The following is a 17,988-nucleotide window of genomic DNA, read 5'->3' on the forward strand; positions in this document are numbered from 1 at the left end:
GGCGGCGCCCAACCGACCTGCCTCACGTGGCCGCTGCGAGTGCCGGCAAGTCGGCGGAGGCCGCCTGGCCACCGTCCAGGGCAGGCTGCCCGCCCGGCCGCGTCGCTAAATGGGCCCTTTGTTCCGCTCTCCTCAGCCGCCCCACTTCCCGTCAGGGCCACCCCGCCTCCCGCTCCGGCAGACCCGGCAGAGGAACCCCACGCCTTCAATGGCTACTCGTGCACCTTCAACACGACCCCCGACGAAGTCCAGAGCCGCTCAGGATCTCCAGCCTCATCTGCAGACCACGAAGGCACGAAGACGCTGCACTCGGTGGCTCCCTGCATCTCACGCGCTTCTGTGCGGCCGCCTCCTCTCTTCCACTTTGACCTCGTTCCAGCGTGGGAGTCTCCTGCCCGCTGGAGGTGATTTGGGTTACGCGGTTGACCGCCAGCGCCACCTTCCATCCGAGAATGTGGCGAACTGGCCACATCTCCCGCCCGTGTGTGCGACTTTCCAACTAGAGACCTATTTGTGAAAGTGCTGGGTCGCAGGAGTCAGTTTTAAGTACGTGTTGATTTATATACGTTCACACCATGAAAGCATCTCCGCCTCGGAGTCTCCCCTGGCCCGTGTTCGCCCCTCCGGCCCCTCGCACCCCGCCAGCAAGCAGGGGCCCGCGTTCCGCTCGGACAGACCGCTCTGCACTTCCCAGGAATTTATATAAATGGAATCGAACAGGGTGCCCTTGTGTGCGCGTGTGTGCATGTGCACATGCGTGGGTGCGTGCGGTTCCGTGTGCATGCACGTGTCCGTGTGTGCGCGCGCGTGCGCACACGCATGCGTGTCTGTGTGCGCATGTGCGTTTGCTCTGGGTTCTTTCATTCCGCGTGATGGTTTTGACTCACCGACGTCGTTGCGGAGGTCAGTGACCCATTCTTTTTTGTCGCTTAGTTGTGCCGCGCTGTGAGAATATACCAGTGTGTTACCCGCCAACTTGCTGACGAGCTTGGCTGCTCTCTGTTTTCAGGCTGTCACGGGTGAAGCTGCTGAATAATGGTGCCTGTGTGGACACCGGCTGTTTCCTGCTGGATGAACACCGCACCCCGGGCTGGCCACGTCCGGGCCTGGCTCGTCTCTCCAGCCATCGAACCCTTTTGCCTTCCACCAGCTTCGTCTGCGAGGCCAGGAGCTCTGGATCGTCACCAGCGCGTGACGTGGTCGATCCTTTTAATTTCGGGCTTTCTGGCGGGTGTCACGTTACCTCACTGTAGTTTTGTGTCCCTAACGATAATGCTGTGCGCCATCCACGTGTCTTCAGTGATAAAGTGTCTGATCAAAACTTTCGCCCATTTGAAAACTGGGTTGTTTTATTAAGTGTTGAGTGTTGTGTATTCTGGATACAAGGTTGTGTAGTTTAATCGGTTACGTGATTTACAAGTATCTTTCCCCAGTCCGTGGCTTTTTAAAAAATTCACTTAACAGTGTATTTTGAAAAGCGTAAGTTCTTACTTTTAAAGAAGTCTAATTTATCCATTTTTAATTCTATGCGTCATGCTTTATGGTATTGTGTCTAAGAAATTTTTGCCTAACCAAAAAATCACAAAGATTTTTCTTGCATGTTTTCTTTTAGGGTTTTTTTTTTTAACGGTTTTCGTTCAACTGTGATTCATTTTGAGTCCATTTTCCGACGGCGCGAGGTTCGTGTTTTTGTGTGTATTTAGCGGTTCTGGCATCATGTGCGAAAAGATCGTCGCCGGCCCAGGCTACCTTTGTACTCTTCTTTAAAATCAAACGACAATACACACACGGTCCTGTCTGCAGACTCTTGACCTCTTTGCCTGTGGGGACACCGATTCCACTGCGTTGATTACCAGAGGGTGACAGGAAGTCTTAAGGTCAGATGACGTGAGACTCCTCAAAATTTGCCTTTCGCGTTCCAGGTTGTTGCGGCCATTCCTGATCCTTTGCGTTTCCATGTTAACGTTGCATCTGCTTGTCAATTTCTAAAAAAAAAGGAAACCAAGCGACCTGCCGGGATCCCGCCGGGGCTGCGCGACGCGACGGCGCGATCTGGGGAGGGTATCTTCACGTCGAGGGTCCCGACCCGCGAGCAAGGCCTTTCCGCGCCGATTTAGAAGCTTCCTCTCAGGAATCATCTTTTGTCAGGATGATTCCTAAGCACTTCTTATTTTTGATGCTATTTTAAAATTATCTCTTAAATTTCAACTTCTGAAGGTTCGTTGTTGCAATGGAATACGACTGACTTTTGTATCTCAACCTCGTACCCCACAATCTTGCCAAGCTCGTTTCATAGATCTGGCAGCTTTTTTTCCTGGTATCTGTTAGATTTCCCACATAGACAATCGCGTCCTTGGTGAATAGTTTCACTTCTTCCTCTCCCGTACGGATGCATTTTCTCTCTTCTCCCCCGTCACCGACATTCACCAGAACCTCCAGTATGATCCCAGGCAGAAAGCATTCTGTCTTTCACCATAAAATAGGATGCTGGTTGGAGGTGTCGCATAGACGCCCCTTACCTGGTTAAGATGTTCCCTCTTCAATTTTCTGGGAGAGTTCGTGCAGAGTTGGTGTCACTCTTTCCTTCCGTGTTTGCTGGAATCCCCCCAGTACAGCCATCTGGGCCTGGAGCTTGTTTTGGGAAGAATTTTATTTCATTTTATTTTAAATTAATTGATTTCTTTTTTTTTTTATAGTGACACTGGTTAACGAAATCCCATAAGTTTCAGCTGTACACTTTGACAGTAAGGCATATATATATTTACACTGTGTGTTCACCTCGCATAATTAGATTTCTTTCTGTCACCACATATTTGACCCCCTTTACCCCGCATACCTTCCCCTCCCCCCAACCCTCTGGTAACCACTAGTCCATTGTCCATGTCCGTGAGTCTCTGTTGGTCCTGTTCATTTGCTGTTTTTGGATTATCCCACGTATAAGCGATATCATGTGATTTTCAACTTTTTCTGTCTGACATTTCTCTTAGCATGATTATCTTGAGGTCCATCCATGTTGTCACAAATGGCAGTATTTCATCTCTTCTTATGGCTGGATAATATTCCATCGTATATATACCACAGCTTCTTTATCCAATCATCTATCGTGAGACACTTCGGTTACTTCCATGTCCTGGCCACCGTGAATAATGCTGCTATGAACATCGTTGTGTAAATACGTTCTCGGATGAGTTTTCAAGTCTTTGGGGTAAATACCCAGTAGAGGGATTGCTGGATCATATGGTAGATCAGTTCTTAGTTTTTTTGAGGAACCGCCATACTGTTTTGCATAGCGGCTGTACCAATTCGCAGTCCCACCAGCAGTGTACGAGGGTTCCTCTTTCTCCACATCCTCTCTAACATTTGTTATTACTTGTCCTGTTGATTATAGCCATTCTAACAGGTGTGAGATAGTATCTCATTGTGGTTTTGATTTGCATTTCCCTAATAGCTAGCGATGTTGAGCATCTTTTCATATGTTTCTTGGCCATTTGTCTTCTTTGGAGAAGCGTCTGTCTGTTCAGGTCCTCCGCCCAATTTTTAATTGGATCACTTGTTTTTTTATTGTTATTGAGTTGTATGAGTTCTTTGTATATTTTGGATATTAGGCCCTTATCGGCGGTGTTGCTTGCAATTATACTTTCCCGTCCGGATGGCTGTCTCTTTACCTTGCTGACGGTTTCTTTTGTTATACAGCAGCTTTTTAGTTTAACGTAGTTGGGGAAGAATTTTCAATGACAGATCCAATTTCTTTCAGCTACAGGGCTACTCAGGGTATTGATTTTGGGGGTGAGCTTTGGCACTTTTTGTCTTGCAAGAAATTTCTCTTTCATCTGGTCATCGAACTTATTGACACAAAGTTGTTCGTAATACTCCTTTTCCATCTTTTTACTGTCTGGGGTGATGTCACTTCTATCATTACTGACACTAACGGTTTTTATCCTCTCAAGTTTTGCTAGAGACTTATTAATGTTATTGCCTCAAAAACCAGCTAGCTGTCAGTTTCATAGATAGCCCTTCTTTTCTTATTGTTTTTCTATTTTCTATTTCATTGATCCCTGGTCCGATCTTTATTTCTAGTCTTCTTAGAGTTCCATTTCTCATTTCTGAACGGAGTGGCTGATGTCGTTGCTGTGAGATCTTCTCTATGGCGAGTGCTGCTATACGTTTCCAAGTACTGCTTTGGCTGCATCTCTCCAACTGTGTTGTTTTTATTTTTATTAGGTTTGAAATACCAATTCCCCTTTTGATTTTTTCATCCCACAAATGATTTAGAAGCTAATGATTTCGTTTCTAATTATGGAGATTTTCCAGATATTTTTTGCTGTTGATTTCCAATTTAATTTCACTGCCTGAATCCTCTTTAAGTTGTTGAGACTTATTTTATCACCCAGATAAATACTCCATGTGTACCTTGAAAAGAACATATTCTGTCGCTAGGAGGAGCGATTCACAGATGTCGATTAGTAACGCCGATGGCAGTGCTGCTCAGGACTCCTGCAGCTTTACTGGTTTTATGTCCATTTGTTCTCTCGATCACTGAGGAAGGGGTGTTGATAGCTACTATCTGTGGGTTTGTCCGTTTCTCCTTGGAGTTCTATGACTTTCGGCTTTGGGTGTTTTGAAGAACTGTTATTAGATGCATTAAAATTGGACTACTATGTCCTCTTGATGAATTGACTGCTTTACAGTTATGGAATATTCTGGTAACAGTCTTTACTCTAAAACTATTGTGAAGAACGCTGCTTGAACAAGGGGGTGCAGCATGGGTCCAGGACCAAGGGACACCATACCCTCCAGAAGCCACTGGCCGGCAGAATGTGGGGCGGCCTCGAAAGGAAGCAGGTGACACCCTGTAAGCCTGCGGCGCTGTCCCTCAGAATGTGGGCATTACCTTGAGTCATGGCCCCAGTATGTGGGAACCCAGGAGTGAAAACGTACGCGGCCCACCCACCAGGCTCCCAGCACCCACTGGGGACGCGCGCTTCTGGTCCCTGCAACTCTAGACTGTGAGAACGAAACGATCCTGGTCTGTAGAAGGAAAACACTGCCACCTGGGACTGAGGGAGAAAGTATCGCACTCAGCTGACAGCTATGGCTGCCGCCATGGCGGCTCCTCGCCAGGCGGTCACCATCCTGGCAGAGATGACACCGACCAACGTGCTATCTGGGGCATCTGTTTCCATGCCAGCTTCAATCCTAAGCAGTCGAGGAGAGCAGAACCCGCAGGGGCGTGGCCGACAGGACACAGAGCCCCCGAGAACAGGGTCTGGTCTCCCCCCGCCCGGGGCAGAGCGGGAGCCGAGCATCGGTGTGGCCTCAGGGCCAGCTGCTCAGGGGCTGCGGCTGCTCTGCTTGCCCCTCGTGCAGGTTCTCCCATGGGGAATCCTGGAGCAGCTGAAATGAAAACACGGGGAGCAGTGGCCTCGAGGTGCCAGCGTGTTGGCAGCAGGAGCTGAGACAGGAACCAACTTACCTCCCCGGGGGCACGGGGGGCGGGGGGACAGTTGATGACTGACTGGTACAGGAGCATGTGGCATCACACCCCAGAGGAAAGCGCCAATCGGAGAGCCAGCCTAACGGGCTGGGCGGTGATGGATCATCACCTGGACGGACAGCAGGGCCCGGGCGTCCAAGACCTGACCTTGTCAGGGCCACTTAGTCTGCGTTTTTCTGGCCTGAAACGTGTGGCCTCAGCCAGCGTCTTCACTGAGGTCCCTCTTCCCTGCCCCTGCCCCTGGCCAGGAGACGGCAGCCAAGCTCTGAGCCTGGGGCTCAGCAGCCCCCGTATCCCATACGCACTTCGCCTCAAGACACAAGAACAGACAAGATCCACAGGAAGGGTGGAATCGCTTTTATTGGGGCGGGCGCCGCAGGCCCACCCGTGGTCGGGTTAGTGTTCTGCCCTCACGGAGGCAGCCGGAAGCCTGGAGCCTCCACCTACAGCCTGCCCGGGTTAGTGGAACATGCAAAGCTCAGTCAGAGTGGAGGCAGGGGTGAAAGCCACCAAGGCCAGGAGCTGGGCGGGGCAGGGGTGGGCGGCACCGGGCTGGGCTGCCTGGGTCAGCAGGGGCAGTCCGGCTGGCGGCCCCAGGCCCAATGAAGAGGTGAGGCTCTCCGGGACAGGCGGGCAGCACTCCAGGCTCAAGGGGCCATGGGGCCCACAGGACAAAAGGCCAGCAGAAGCCCCAACCTCACCCAGCCAGGGCCGGCACACCCGAGATTCAGCAGGAGGGTCTGTCTCTCACCCCAGGCCTGGGTCCTTCGGGCCTGGGGTGCGAGCGGAACACAGAAGGCACTTACTAGGGAGCTGAGGCTGAAAGGCTGAAGCCAGAGGCTGGGGGTCTCAGGACAGTGTCGGGGGCTGGGGGCTCTGCAAGAGCCAGGCCCAGGCTAGTTCTGCAGACTGGACCCTCGCCTTCCCATGGGGAGGGACTTCTCGGGGCAGGCTGGAAGAGATGGCTAACCCAGGACCCCTCCCTCCCCAGCAAGGCCCATTGGGCTGGGCCAGGAGGGCAGTCCTGGAAATACGAGAAAACGCTGGCCCTGCGCGCCCTGCTGGGCACAGCCGCCATAGCAGCTAGAGTTGGTGGTTGGTCGTTGGGTGGGGCCGGCCTACAGGGCAGGGGGGCCTTGCCCAAAGAGACCCCTCCCTGGAAAGGCGGGAGGGCTGGGCTGGTGGCTGACTCTGGACCCTCCAAGGCACCTGGCTGTAGTGAGGGGCAGGCAGAGAGAAGAAAGGGCCTGGGGGGGGCAGTGTGGCTGGACCGACCCTGTCCCCCAAAACACAGGCTGTCTGGACAGCACGTATACGTTAATATATTAGTCTGGTCTTTTTGGTTAACTCGAGGCACCGCTTGGGAGGGAGACATCTTGAAACATCGAATACCTAGCGCCTGGGCGGGGAGCCTGGCCGCATGCAGGGTGGGGGGCGGGGCGGCAGGCTTCAGGCTGTGGCGGGCTCGGTGCCCCCCAGGGAGGACACTGACCCCGAGGTGTAGCGCCGGCCGTAACCTGAGGAGGAGTAGGAGGAGGAAGAGAAGGTCATGGAGAAGCCGGAGCCGGTGGCGTCGAAGCTGCCACGGCGGGAGCCAGCCCGGGAGCCGGTGCGCGAGCCGGTGCGCGAGCCCGCCGTGGAGCCGGAGCCGCTGACACTGTAGGGGCTGTAGTAGCCCTTGCTGGACTGGGCGGCAGCCTCCAGCAGCCGCAGCCCCGTGCCCTCCTCCACCATGCTGCGGTCCAGCGCGTCCTTGTAGGAGATCTTGAGCTTGGTCTTGGGGCAGGTGAGGTACTTGGAGTGTGCGCCCACGTCGCGCAGCTTCTGGGCGGTGCGGGCGTCCACCGTGCCGCGCTGCAGGGCCTCGTCGAGGGACACACGACCGGGCGTGTCGGGCTCGATCAGGCCGCCCGTCAGGTACTGCACCTCCAGGAACCGCTGGCCCGCCTCGTAGTACAGCCAGCCCTTCTTAAGGGCCTGGGCGGCGGACATCTTGGTCTTGGTGCGTGGGTCTTCGAAGCCGCAGAAGGCCTTTTGGGCCAGGTTGATGCGGTCCACCATGATCTTGTCCACCAAGCCCCTGTTGACAGCATCGGTGACGGGGATGCGCTCGCCGGTGCTGGGGTCGATGATGCCCCCGGTGCAGGCCTGCGCCTCCAGCAGCCGCTGCCCCGTGATGTTGTCCACCAGGTTGCGGTGCATGGCCTCCGTGATGGACACCTTCTCCAGTGTCTCCGTGTCCAGGATGCCGGCCACAGGGCCCGTCTCCTCCGTGGGGTCGGACCAGGAGGAAAGCTGGGTCCTGGAGACTGCTGGGCTAATGGGGTAGGAGGAGGAGGACCCCACTGAGGACGAGCGGGAGCGGAAGCCGCTGGCGTTGCCCGACAGCATGTCGGCAAACTCGGTGATAGAGAGCGTGCCGGCGCGGTACTGGTCCAGCGCCGAGCGGTCGATGAGGTTCTTGGTGATGGCCTCATCGATGTCATACTGGCGGCCGGAGCGGCGGTCAATGATCATGGACTTGACCACGCCGTCCGAAGAGGAGATGGTGATCTCCTCCCACTCGCACTCCTGCTCGGACAGCTCCAGGTACGTCTGGTGGTCGATGAGGCCCTTGCGGTAGGCCTCGTACACCGACATCTCCTTGCCAGTCTCGGGGTCCACGATGACCACGCGGCGCTTGCGCACCGAGGACTTGGAGGACGTCTTCCGCTCACGCTTCTTCTCCTTCAGCGGCAGGAGGCACAGCCCCGTCTGGGGGTCAGTGATGCAGCGCTCCATCAGCTGCAGGTACGTGAGGTTCTCTTCTGTGTTGGGGTCGAAAAAGCCCTTGGTGTCGTCCGAGGGATCGGTCAGGATCTCGTTCATCTCCTCGTCGAAGAGGCCGCGCTTGTAGGCCACCTCCACGGGCAGCCGATGGCTCTCCTCAGGGTCGATGATGCCACCCGTGGCGATCTGGGCCTCCAGCAGGCGGATGCCATGGTCCTTGAGGATCAGGCCCTTCTTCATGGCCTGGAAGAGCGAGATGAGCTTCCCGGAGTAGGGATCCTTGTAGCCGGTGACGGCGCGCTCGGCCGACAGCAGCTTGTCCTTGAACTCGGGGCCCACGATGCCCATGCGCACAGCCTCCTCCACGGTCAGCTTGAGCCCCTTGATGGGGTCGATGACGTAGCCGGTGGCCGCCTGGGCCTCCAGGAGCTCAAAGGCCGTGCCCGGCCGGATGATGCCCTTCTTCATGGCCTGGTAGACTGACAGCCGCTCCTTGGTGGTGTCGACGAACACCCCGGCGATGCAGCTGGTGCCCTCCAGGAACTTCTGCAGGTTCTTCGTGACCTCCTCGACGGAGGCCAGGCCCTCCTGCAGCTGCCGTGCCGTGGCCTCGTCCAAGACCTGTGAGCGCACCAGCTCCTCCACCGTGATCTGCTTGCGCAGACCGCGGAAGGTCAGCTTGCGGGCGTCAGAGAGCGGCAGGAGCAGCTGGCCGCTGTTCTCGTCCTGGCGACAGCGCCGGAGCAGCTGCGTGTAGCTGAGGCGCTCGTCCGTAGACGGGTCCACGTAGCTGCGCACCTCGCTGGGCTCTGACAGCTGGTCGTGCGTGTCCTTGTTGAGGTAGCCACGCTGGTAGGCCACCTCCAGCGGGAGGTGAAAGCCCAGGCGCGGGTCCACGATGCCGCCTGTGGCCAGCTGGGCGTCCAGCAGCCGCAAGGCCTCCTCGGCAGGGATCAGGTCCTTTTTCATGGCCTGGAACAGCGAGATGGTCTGCTCCGTGTAGGGGTCACGGTAGCCGGTCACGGCCCGCTCGGCCGACAGCAGCCGGTCATGCAACTCGGGGCCCACCAGGCCCTTCCGCACGGCCTCGTCCACCGTCAGCCGCTCACCTTTTAGTGGGTCCAGCAGGAAGCCCGTGGCCGCCTGCGCCTCCAACAGTAAGCGGGCCACCTCAGCGCTCAGCAGCCCTTTCTTGAGGGCCTGGTAGACCGTCAGTGTCTGCCTGGAGCTGGGCAGGTAGATGCCGGCCACACAGCCCGTGCCGTAGAGGTAGCGCCAAGCAGAAGACTCTGCCTCGAGCGCCTCGCGGAGGCTCTTGGTGCCCTCCCGGAGCAGGTCGTAGGTCTCGCGGGAGATGACTCGGGCCTCGTACAGGTCCTCAGCGGTGAGGCGGCGACGCACGTAGTCGTAGGAAGCCAGGTTCTGCTGGCGGATGATCTCGGTCTTCTCGATGATCTCGATGATGATAATAATCATGCGTTCCTTGGTCACCCGGCCGGCCTGGAAGTCGGCCATGAGCCGGGCCCGCTGGTCCTCAGGGATCAGGTCCGACTGCATCACCTCCCACAGGGACATGGTGGAGCCACCGTGGCTACCGCCGCCTGGGATGTCGATCTGCGTCTCCTCGAACGCCCTCCGGGTCTCCTCCTCCGTGTACACCTGCGTGGTCTCCACCACCTCCACCTTCTCAGCCCCCTTCAGTGGCAGGAGGCGCAGGCCAGTCTCGGGGTCCTCTACACAGCGCTCCAGCAGCTGCAGGTACGTCAGGTTCTCGTGCGTGTTGGGGTCGATGAAGCCCTTGGTGTCGTCGCTCGGGTCCGCCAGGACGCGGTTCATCTCCTCGTCAAAGTAGCCGCGCTGGTAGGCCACGTGCACGGGCACGCGGTGGCTGTGCACGGGGTCGATGATGCCGCCCGTGGCGATCTGGGCCTCCAGCAGGCGGATGCCGTGGTCCCTGAGGACCAAGCCCTTCTTCATGGCCTGGAAGAGGGAGATGGTGCTGCCCGAGTAGGGGTCCTTGTAGCCGGTGACAGCCTTCTCAGCTGATAGCAGCTTCTCGTGCAGCTCAGGGCCCACCACGCCTGCCTTCACAGCCTCGTGGACATACAGGCGCTGGTTGCGAACGGGGTCCACCAAAAAGCCAGTGGCTGCCTGGGCCTCCAGCAGCAGTGTGGCTGTGCTGGGCCTAAGCAGGCCACGCCGCATGGCCTCGTAAATGGTCACCTTCTCCTTAGAGTCCTCCAAGTAGATGCCAGCGAGGCAGCCACTGCCTTGGAGAAGTGTGCGCACAGAGCCCACCTCCGACAGGTCCTTGACCGATGTTTTGCCATCCTTGAGCTGCTGAAACTGGGCCTTGCTGAGGACTCCGGCGTCCAGGAGCTCACTGGCCGGCACCGGGGCGCGGAGGCCACTGAAGGAGAGCCTCTCCTGCCGCACGGTCTCCACCTCCTCCACGATGGTGATGAGGATCTTGATGATCTTCTCCACGGTGACCTTGCCCGTGCGGAACTGGCGCAGCAGCTCCAGCCTCTGCTCCTCCGTGAAGTACTCGGAGCTGATCAGCTCCCAGATGGTCACCGTCTTGCCCTTGAAGCTGCCTACAGGGACCTCGACCGTGGCCTTCTGGAAGGTCTCACGGGCCTGGAGCTCAGAGTAGATCTCCTCCTGCCGGGCCCGAGCGGCCTTCTCTGACAATGGTAGCAGGCTCAGCCCCGTTAGCTGGTCGGGCCGGCACCGCTGCTGGAGCTGGTTGTAGGTGACTGGCTCCTGTGCACTGGGGTCGAAGTAGGTCTTGGTATCGTCCCTGGGTGTCAGCAGAGCCTTGCTGGTCTCTTTGTCCAGATAGCCCCGGGCATAGGCAACGTCCAGGGACACGCGGTGGCTCTTGCTAGGGTCCACAATGCCGCCTGTGGACAGCTGAGCATCTAGCAGACGCAGACCTTGCTCCTTGGGAATGAGGCCCTTCTTCAGGGCCTGGAACAGGGAAACACTCTGCCCCGAGTACGGGTCCCTGTAGCCCGTCACAGCCCTCTCAGCCGACAACAGCTTCTCGTGCAGCTCGGGCCCTACCAGGCCAGCGCGCACGGCCTCATCCACCGTGAGCCGGGCGCTCGTGGCAGGGTCAATGATGTGCCCGGTGCCGGCCTGGGCCTCCAGCAAGGCCACAGCCACCTCCGGTGTCAACAGTTCTCTCTTTAGGGCCTCGTAGATGCTCAGCTTCTGCCCTGCCTCTTCGAGCCACACGCCCGCGATGACATTGGTGCCCCGCAGGGCCTTCCGCACAGCGTCCACCTCGGCCACCTCGCGCACTGAGCGCTCGCCCCGCTGCAGCTGGCGGTAGAGGTCATGGTCGATGACCCGGCTCTCCAGTAGCTCGGCAGCGGGCACCAGGGCGCGGAGGCCCTCGAAGCAGAGCTGGCCCTTCTGCTCGTGCTCCTCGACCACGGTGATGACGATCTTGATGATCTTCTCCACGGTGACCTTGCCCGTGCGGAACTGGCGCAACAGGTCCCGCCGCTGCTCCGCTGTGAAGTACTCGGAGTTGATGAGCTCCCAGATGGTCACTGTCCTGCCCTGGAACTTGCCGAATGGCGCGGACACAGTGGCTTTCTCAAACACATCTCGGGCCTCTGAGTCAGTGTAGACCAGCTCGCCACCCTTGGCAGCCTGATCTGTGAGTGGCAGGAGGCGTAGGCCAGTCTCGGGGTCCTCCACACAGCGCTCCAGCAGCTGCAGGTACGTCAGGTTCTCGTGCGTGTTGGGGTCGAAGAAGCCCTTGGTGTCGTCGCTCGGGTCCGCCAGGACGCGGTTCATCTCCTCGTCGAAGTAGCCGCGCTGGTAGGCCACGTGCACGGGCACGCGGTGGCTGTGCACGGGGTCGATGATGCCGCCCGTGGCGATCTGGGCCTCCAGCAGGCGGATGCCGTGGTCTCGGACGATCAGGTCCTTCTTCATGGCCTGGAAGAGCGAGATCTGCTCCCCGGTGTAGGGGTCTTTGTAGCCGGTGACGGCGCGCTCGGCCGACAGCAGCTTGTGGTGCAGCTCGGGGCCCACCACGCCCTCCTTCACGGCCTCATTGACGGTCAGCCGCCGATTCCGCACAGGGTCCAGGAGGAAGCCAGAGGCTGCCTGGGCCTCGAGCAGGATGAGGGCTGTGCCTGGGCTGAGCAGCTGCCGCTGCAGTGCGGTGTAGACGCTCAGCTTCTCGCCGGTCGGCTGCAGCAGCAGCCCCGCGATGCTGCTGCGGCCCCGCAGGTAGCGGCGCACGTCTTCCCGCTGCGCAAGTTCGGCCACCGTGGTGCGGCCCTGCTCCAGACGCTGCAGCTCCTCTGCGCTCAGGACGCCCACCTCCTGCAGACGCTGGGCTGGCACCTTCTGCCGCAGACCGTCGAAGGCGTGCTCGGGCTCCGCCTCGGTGGCTGGGCCATCGGGGGCGTCCCGGCCATTGGGCAGGACTTTGGCAGCCACCTCCTCCGAATGCGCCAGCGCCGCCTGGTGCTCCTCTTCCAGCCGCTGCAGCCGCTCACGCAGCCTCTGGTTCTCCTGGGCCAGCAGCTCCTCCTGCTGCTGCCGCTGCTGCTCCAGGCGCTGCAGCTCTGCCTCGGCCTCGTGCTGCCGCCGCCGGGCCTCCTCCATGCTGGCCACCAGCTGCCGTTTCTCCTGCTCCATCTGCTGCTGCTGCCACTGCTGCTCCTCACGCAGCTTCTGTGCCTTGGCCACCTCGTCCTGGAAGAGCTGCTCCAGCTTGGCCTTCTCCTGCTCGATGAAGCGCTCGCGCTGCAATAGGCTGTCTTTTTCGGACAGAAAGCTCTGCTGCAGGGCCTGCGTCTCCTGCAGCCGCTGCTCCTGTTGCACTGTCTGCATCTGCAAAAGGGGAAGGTGGTCAGGGCCACCGAGCCTGGGAGCACCCCCACCCCGGCCTGCCCACCGGCCCGCCTGTCCGCGTGCATGTGCAGGGCTGGTACCTCCTTGGATTTGAGTTGCAGTGACCTGGCCTCCTGTTTGAGCTTCTCCTTCTCACGCTCCAGCTCTGCAATAGCTTCCCGCAGGCGCTCGGCATCATGGTCGCTCTGCTGTCGCTGGATCTCCAGCGTCTGCACCAGCGTCACCTTCTCCTGTGTGGCGAGCTCTGTGCGGTGCAGCTTCTCGCCTATCTCCTCTGCCTGCTTCCGGAAGCGCTGGGCATCCTCCTCCGCACGGGCCTGGGCCCGACTCATCTCTGCCACGCGCAGCTTCAGGCGCTCGGCCTCCGCACTCATCTCCAGCTGCCGCTGCCGCTCCGCCTCCAGCGTGCGCTGGAAGCCCTGCGTCTCCTGTGCCAGCTGCTGCTCCATCTGCTCCTTATCCTCCTGCAGCTGTCGCGCCTGCGCCTGCGCGAGCTCTTTCTGCTGTTGCAGCAGCTCGGCCTCGGCCTTGAGCCGCGTGGCCTCCTGCACCGCCTGCATCTTCTCCTTGAGCATCTTCTCCGCCAGCGCCCGCTGCCGCGCCAGGTCTTCCTCCGCCAGCTCGCGCAGCCGCGCCGCCTCCTGGGCTGCCACGCTGAGCCGCGCCGCCTCCTCCGCCACCTGCTTCATTTTCTCAGCCTCCTCCTCCAGGACGCGCTGTGTGTTGTCCTTGTCGCGCAGCACGAGTGCACGGTTCTCCGCCTCGATGCGCGCCTTGAGCTTGCTAAGCTCGTCCATCTGCACGCGCACAGAGAAGAGCTCTTCCTCCACGCGGCTGCGCTGGCAGGCGGCCTCGGCTACCTCGGCCTTGAGCCGCTGCAGCTCCTCATCCAGGATGCCCTTCTGGTGGTCGGTTTCCTCCAGCTGCAGCCGCAGCGCAGTCAGCTCCTGTTCCACCTGTGCCTTCTGCCGCAGCGTCTGCTCTGCGAACCTCTTGTGCTTGTCCATCTCGGCATCGGCCGCCTGCTTCTGCCGCAGGGCCGCCTGCTCCGCCTGCGCTCGCCTCGCTGCCTCCTGCTCCGCCTCCTTGCGCAGCTTCTCCGCGGCCTCCTGCGCCTGTGCACGCGCCTGCGCCTGCGCCTCGGCCTCCTGCTTCAGCCGCTCGGCCTCTTCCACCTGCCGCCGGGACTGCGCCGCCTCGCGCTCCGCACGCTCCCGCGCCGCCTCTGCCTCCTCGGCCGCGCGCCGCGCCGCCTCCGCCTCTCCGCGCAGGCGCCCCAGCACGCTCTGCTCCTGCTCCCGCGTCTGCTGCAGTTCCTGTTCCTTCTGCTGCACCGCGAACGCGTGCGCCTTCTCCTCCGCCTGCAGCCGCCTCTGCGCGGCGTCCTGGGCAAGCTGCAGCTGCCGCGCGGACTCCTGCTCTGCCTTTTCGCGCAGGCGCCGCGCCTCGTCCACCTTGGCCCGCAGCCGCTCCACCTCCTCTAGCGCCGCCTTGCGCTGCCGGGCGGCCTCCTCCTCTGCGGCTAGGCTCTTCTGCACGCGCTCCTCCGCCTCCCGGCGCCGCTGCTCCTCTTCCGCCGCCAGCTGCCGCTGCCGCACGGCCTCCAGCTCCGCCTGCTGCTTGCTGCGCAGCGTGTCCTCCGCCTCGCCGCGGATGCGTCCCAGCTCCAGCTCCAGCTCCGCCTTGCCTGCAGCTGCCTTCTCGAAGCTCGCCTTCAGGGCCAGGATCTCCTCCTCCACCTGCCGCCGCTGCCGCAGCGTGTCCTCCACTAGCCCCTTCTGCCGCTCCAGCTCGCTGTCCGATGCCTTGCGCAGCTGTGCCAGCCGCTCCTCGATGTCGGCCTTGTGCTGGGCCGCCTGCTCCTCCAGCCGGCGCCGCTGGAACGCCTCGTCCTCCGCCAGGCGCCGCAGGCGCTCGTTCTCCGCCTCTTTCTCCTTCAGCGCGATCTCCGCCTCCGTCTTAAGCCGCGTGGCTTCGCTGATGGCAGCCAGCTTCTCCGCGAGCACGCGCTCCGCCTCCGCACGCTGCCGCGCCGCATCCTCCTCCGCTAGCTGCCGCTGCCGCTTGGCCTCCTCTGCCAGGGCACGCAGACGCGCGGCCTCTTCCGCCAGCTCGCGGAACCGGCCGGCCTCGGCTTCCAGCCTCTGCTTTGACTTCTCGCTGGTGGACCGCGACTCCTCCTCGGCGCGCGCCTTGCTGGCCAGCAGCACCTCCATCTCCGCCCGCACCTTGGCCAGCTCGGCCTCCAGCTCTTGGCGCTTCTGCGTGGCCGCGGCCGCCTCTCGCTGCAGCCGCGCCAGCTCCTCCTCCAGCAGCTGCCGCTGTTGCTCGCCCTGCTCCGTCTCGGCACGCAGGCGGATGAGCTCCTGCTCCGCGGCCAGGCGCTGCTGCGCGGTGCCCTCTGCCAGCTGCCGCTGCTTCTCCAGCTCCTGCTCGGCCAGCTCGCGCTGCCGCACCGCCTGCTCCTCCGCCTTGCCGCGCCGCCGCGCCTCGCGCTCCGCCTCCTCCTTCTGCTTCTCCGCCTCCGCCTGCGCCAGGCTCTTCTGTTGCGCCACCTCCTCCGCCTGCAGGCGAAGGCGCAGCGCCTCATTGGCCTTCAGCTGCCAGCGCTCCAGCTCCCGCTCTGCCTCTTCGCGGGCGCGCTCGGCCTCAGCCTGCTGCTGTGCCCGCCGCTCGGCCTCCTCCCGCAGCTGTGTCACCGTCACGTGCTCTTCCTGCAGGGTGCGCTCCAGCTGCGCCGTCTTCTCAGCGAAGGAGGCCCGTTTGCTCTGCAGTTCGGCTGCCGCGCTGCGCTGCGCAGTCTCCGTCGCCACCTGCACCTGGCGGGCCCGCTCCACCTCCGCCTGCCGCAGGCGCCTGTCGGCCTCCTCAGCCTGCAGCCGCAGCTCTTCCAGGGCCTGCAGGGCCTGCTGCTTCTCACGGGCGGCCTCGGCCTCGGCCTTCACACGCAGGGCCAGCTCCGCCTCTGCCTGCCGCTTGCGCTGGGTCTCGTCCTGCACCTGCCGCCGCAGGCGCTCCGCCTCCTCCTGCGCCTGCCGCTTCTGCACCTCGGCCTCCTCTGCCCGCGCACGCAGGGCCTGCAGCTCGTCCTCCGCTCCGCCGCGCTGGCGCTCGGTGGTCTCCAGCTGCAGGCGGACCAGCGGATCTCCTCTTCGATGCGCAGCCGGCTGCGTTCGGCCGCCTCCGCCTGCCGGGCCTTGGCCTGGATCTCCGCCTCTGAGCTCTGCCGCAGGTGCTGCAGCTCCTCCTGGACGCTGCGCTTCTGCTGCTGCGCGTCCACCGCAGCCTCTTCCCGCCGCGCCACCTCCTCCTGCATGCGCTGCTGCAGCTCCTGCGCCTCCCTCTCTGCCTGCGCCTTCGCCTGCGCGTGGGCCTCCGCCAGCTGCCGCTGCTTCTCCAGTGCGGCCTCCACCTCCGCTAGTCGCTCCCGCTCCTCCGCCCGCTGCTGCTCGGCCAGCCTCTGCGGCCGCGCAGAGAGAGGGGGAGAACCAGAGAGAGTGGTGAGTGCAGGGCAGCCGCCAGGCACGCACGTGACAGGGCGCCACCACCACAGTTCACTCCGACAGCGCGATGGGAGGTGGAGGGAGGACTCAGGTCACAGCCCGGCCGAGGGAGAGAGCGTGCACCCGCCCAGGGCACTCAGGGCAGCGAGCGCAGCATGGCCCCACAGTGCTCACCAGCCCGGGGAAGGAGGCCCAGGCGTCCTCCCCTCTTCCCGCAGATAGGCGACGAGACAGACGGACACGGAGAGAGAGAGAGAGCAAAGCAGGAGGCTCGCAGGCCCCGTGAGCGGCACCCGCCACACAGCCTCGCCCGAGCACCACGATCGCAAGCCACGGGGCCCTCCCCCTGACCTGGGTCCATCCCTGCAGCCCCGCAAGGCGCCACCGTGGGGCGACAGTGTAGACCTGAGCCAGCTCAGAAGAGGGAATTGCAAGCCTGAGGCCGTGGCCACAGAGGGGACTGAGGGCGGGGGCTAGACGGCGAGGCTACCCAGAAGGAACAGGACAGGCGGGCACCCCAACCCCAGCCCCCGCGACCTAACAGCCCCAGCTCTTCTGGGCCAGTGGCCACATGGAGCGGCATCATGGCCAGTCGGGGGCGGGCGCCAGCCACCCGAGGGGGGACAGCAGTGCAGCGCCAGGCCAGGCCGAGGTAGAGCAGGCGGTGCTGCGGGGCGCGGACGCCGGCGGCATCAGGCAGCAGGGGTGGGGAGGGCTGTGCTAAGTGGTCAGACAGGTTCCCGGGCTGCGTCTGGGCAGCAGGACGGTCCCCGCCCCCAGCAGCCATACCTCCTCCTCCTCCATGCGCCTCAGGGTCTCACTGATAAACTTGATATACTGGCTCGTCAGCGTGGTCAGCTCGCTGTAGCGGGCGCGCAGATCCACGTACTGAAGGGCAGGAGGAAGGAGGCAGCCGGGTCAGCCCCATCCCAGCCACGGGGCCCAGGAGCCCACCCCCAGCCACGCTCCGCAGCCCTACCTCCTGGATGACGCTCTCAGACCCAGATTGGACCTTGGGCTTCTTGGCCGGGGAGGCCACTGGCTCAAGCTGCGCCTTGTACGTGACCAGCTGGAGCTCATAGTCCTGTGGGAAACACTGGTCAGCCACCGCTCACCCGGCCCCTGAACCCCCATGGGCTTTCGCTGGTCTTGGGGACCGAGGCCCCAGGATGCTGGGCCTCGGCAAGGGTGGCAGGAGATAGAAGCCTCACCTTGATGGCGTTGATGTACTGCTTCGCGAACTTCTGGCACTCCTCCACCTTATCCCCGTGACGCTCAATCTCCTCCAGCAGCGCCTGGGGGGCATGGTGGTCAGCGGCCAGGGTGCGCCCCACCCCG

General features: G+C 61.6%; 1 protein-coding gene across 1 annotated transcript in view; it reads right to left on the reverse strand.

Moving 5' to 3' along the window:
- Positions 1–5,830: 5,830 nt before the first annotated feature.
- Positions 5,831–17,988, reverse strand: part of PLEC (plectin) — a 34,522-nt gene continuing 22,364 nt past the window's right edge. The window contains 6 exon segments of the mRNA XM_039846046.1: positions 5,831–13,126; positions 13,228–16,286; positions 16,289–16,607; positions 17,440–17,538; positions 17,630–17,734; positions 17,862–17,945. Coding sequence (XP_039701980.1) covers positions 6,944–13,126; positions 13,228–16,286; positions 16,289–16,607; positions 17,440–17,538; positions 17,630–17,734; positions 17,862–17,945 — 9,849 coding nt within the window. The 3' untranslated portion in view covers positions 5,831–6,943.

This window comes from Pteropus medius, unplaced genomic scaffold, assembly GCF_902729225.1.
Source record: "Pteropus medius unplaced genomic scaffold, Ma_sr-lr_union100, whole genome shotgun sequence".
Classification (NCBI taxonomy): Eukaryota; Metazoa; Chordata; class Mammalia; order Chiroptera; family Pteropodidae; genus Pteropus; species Pteropus medius.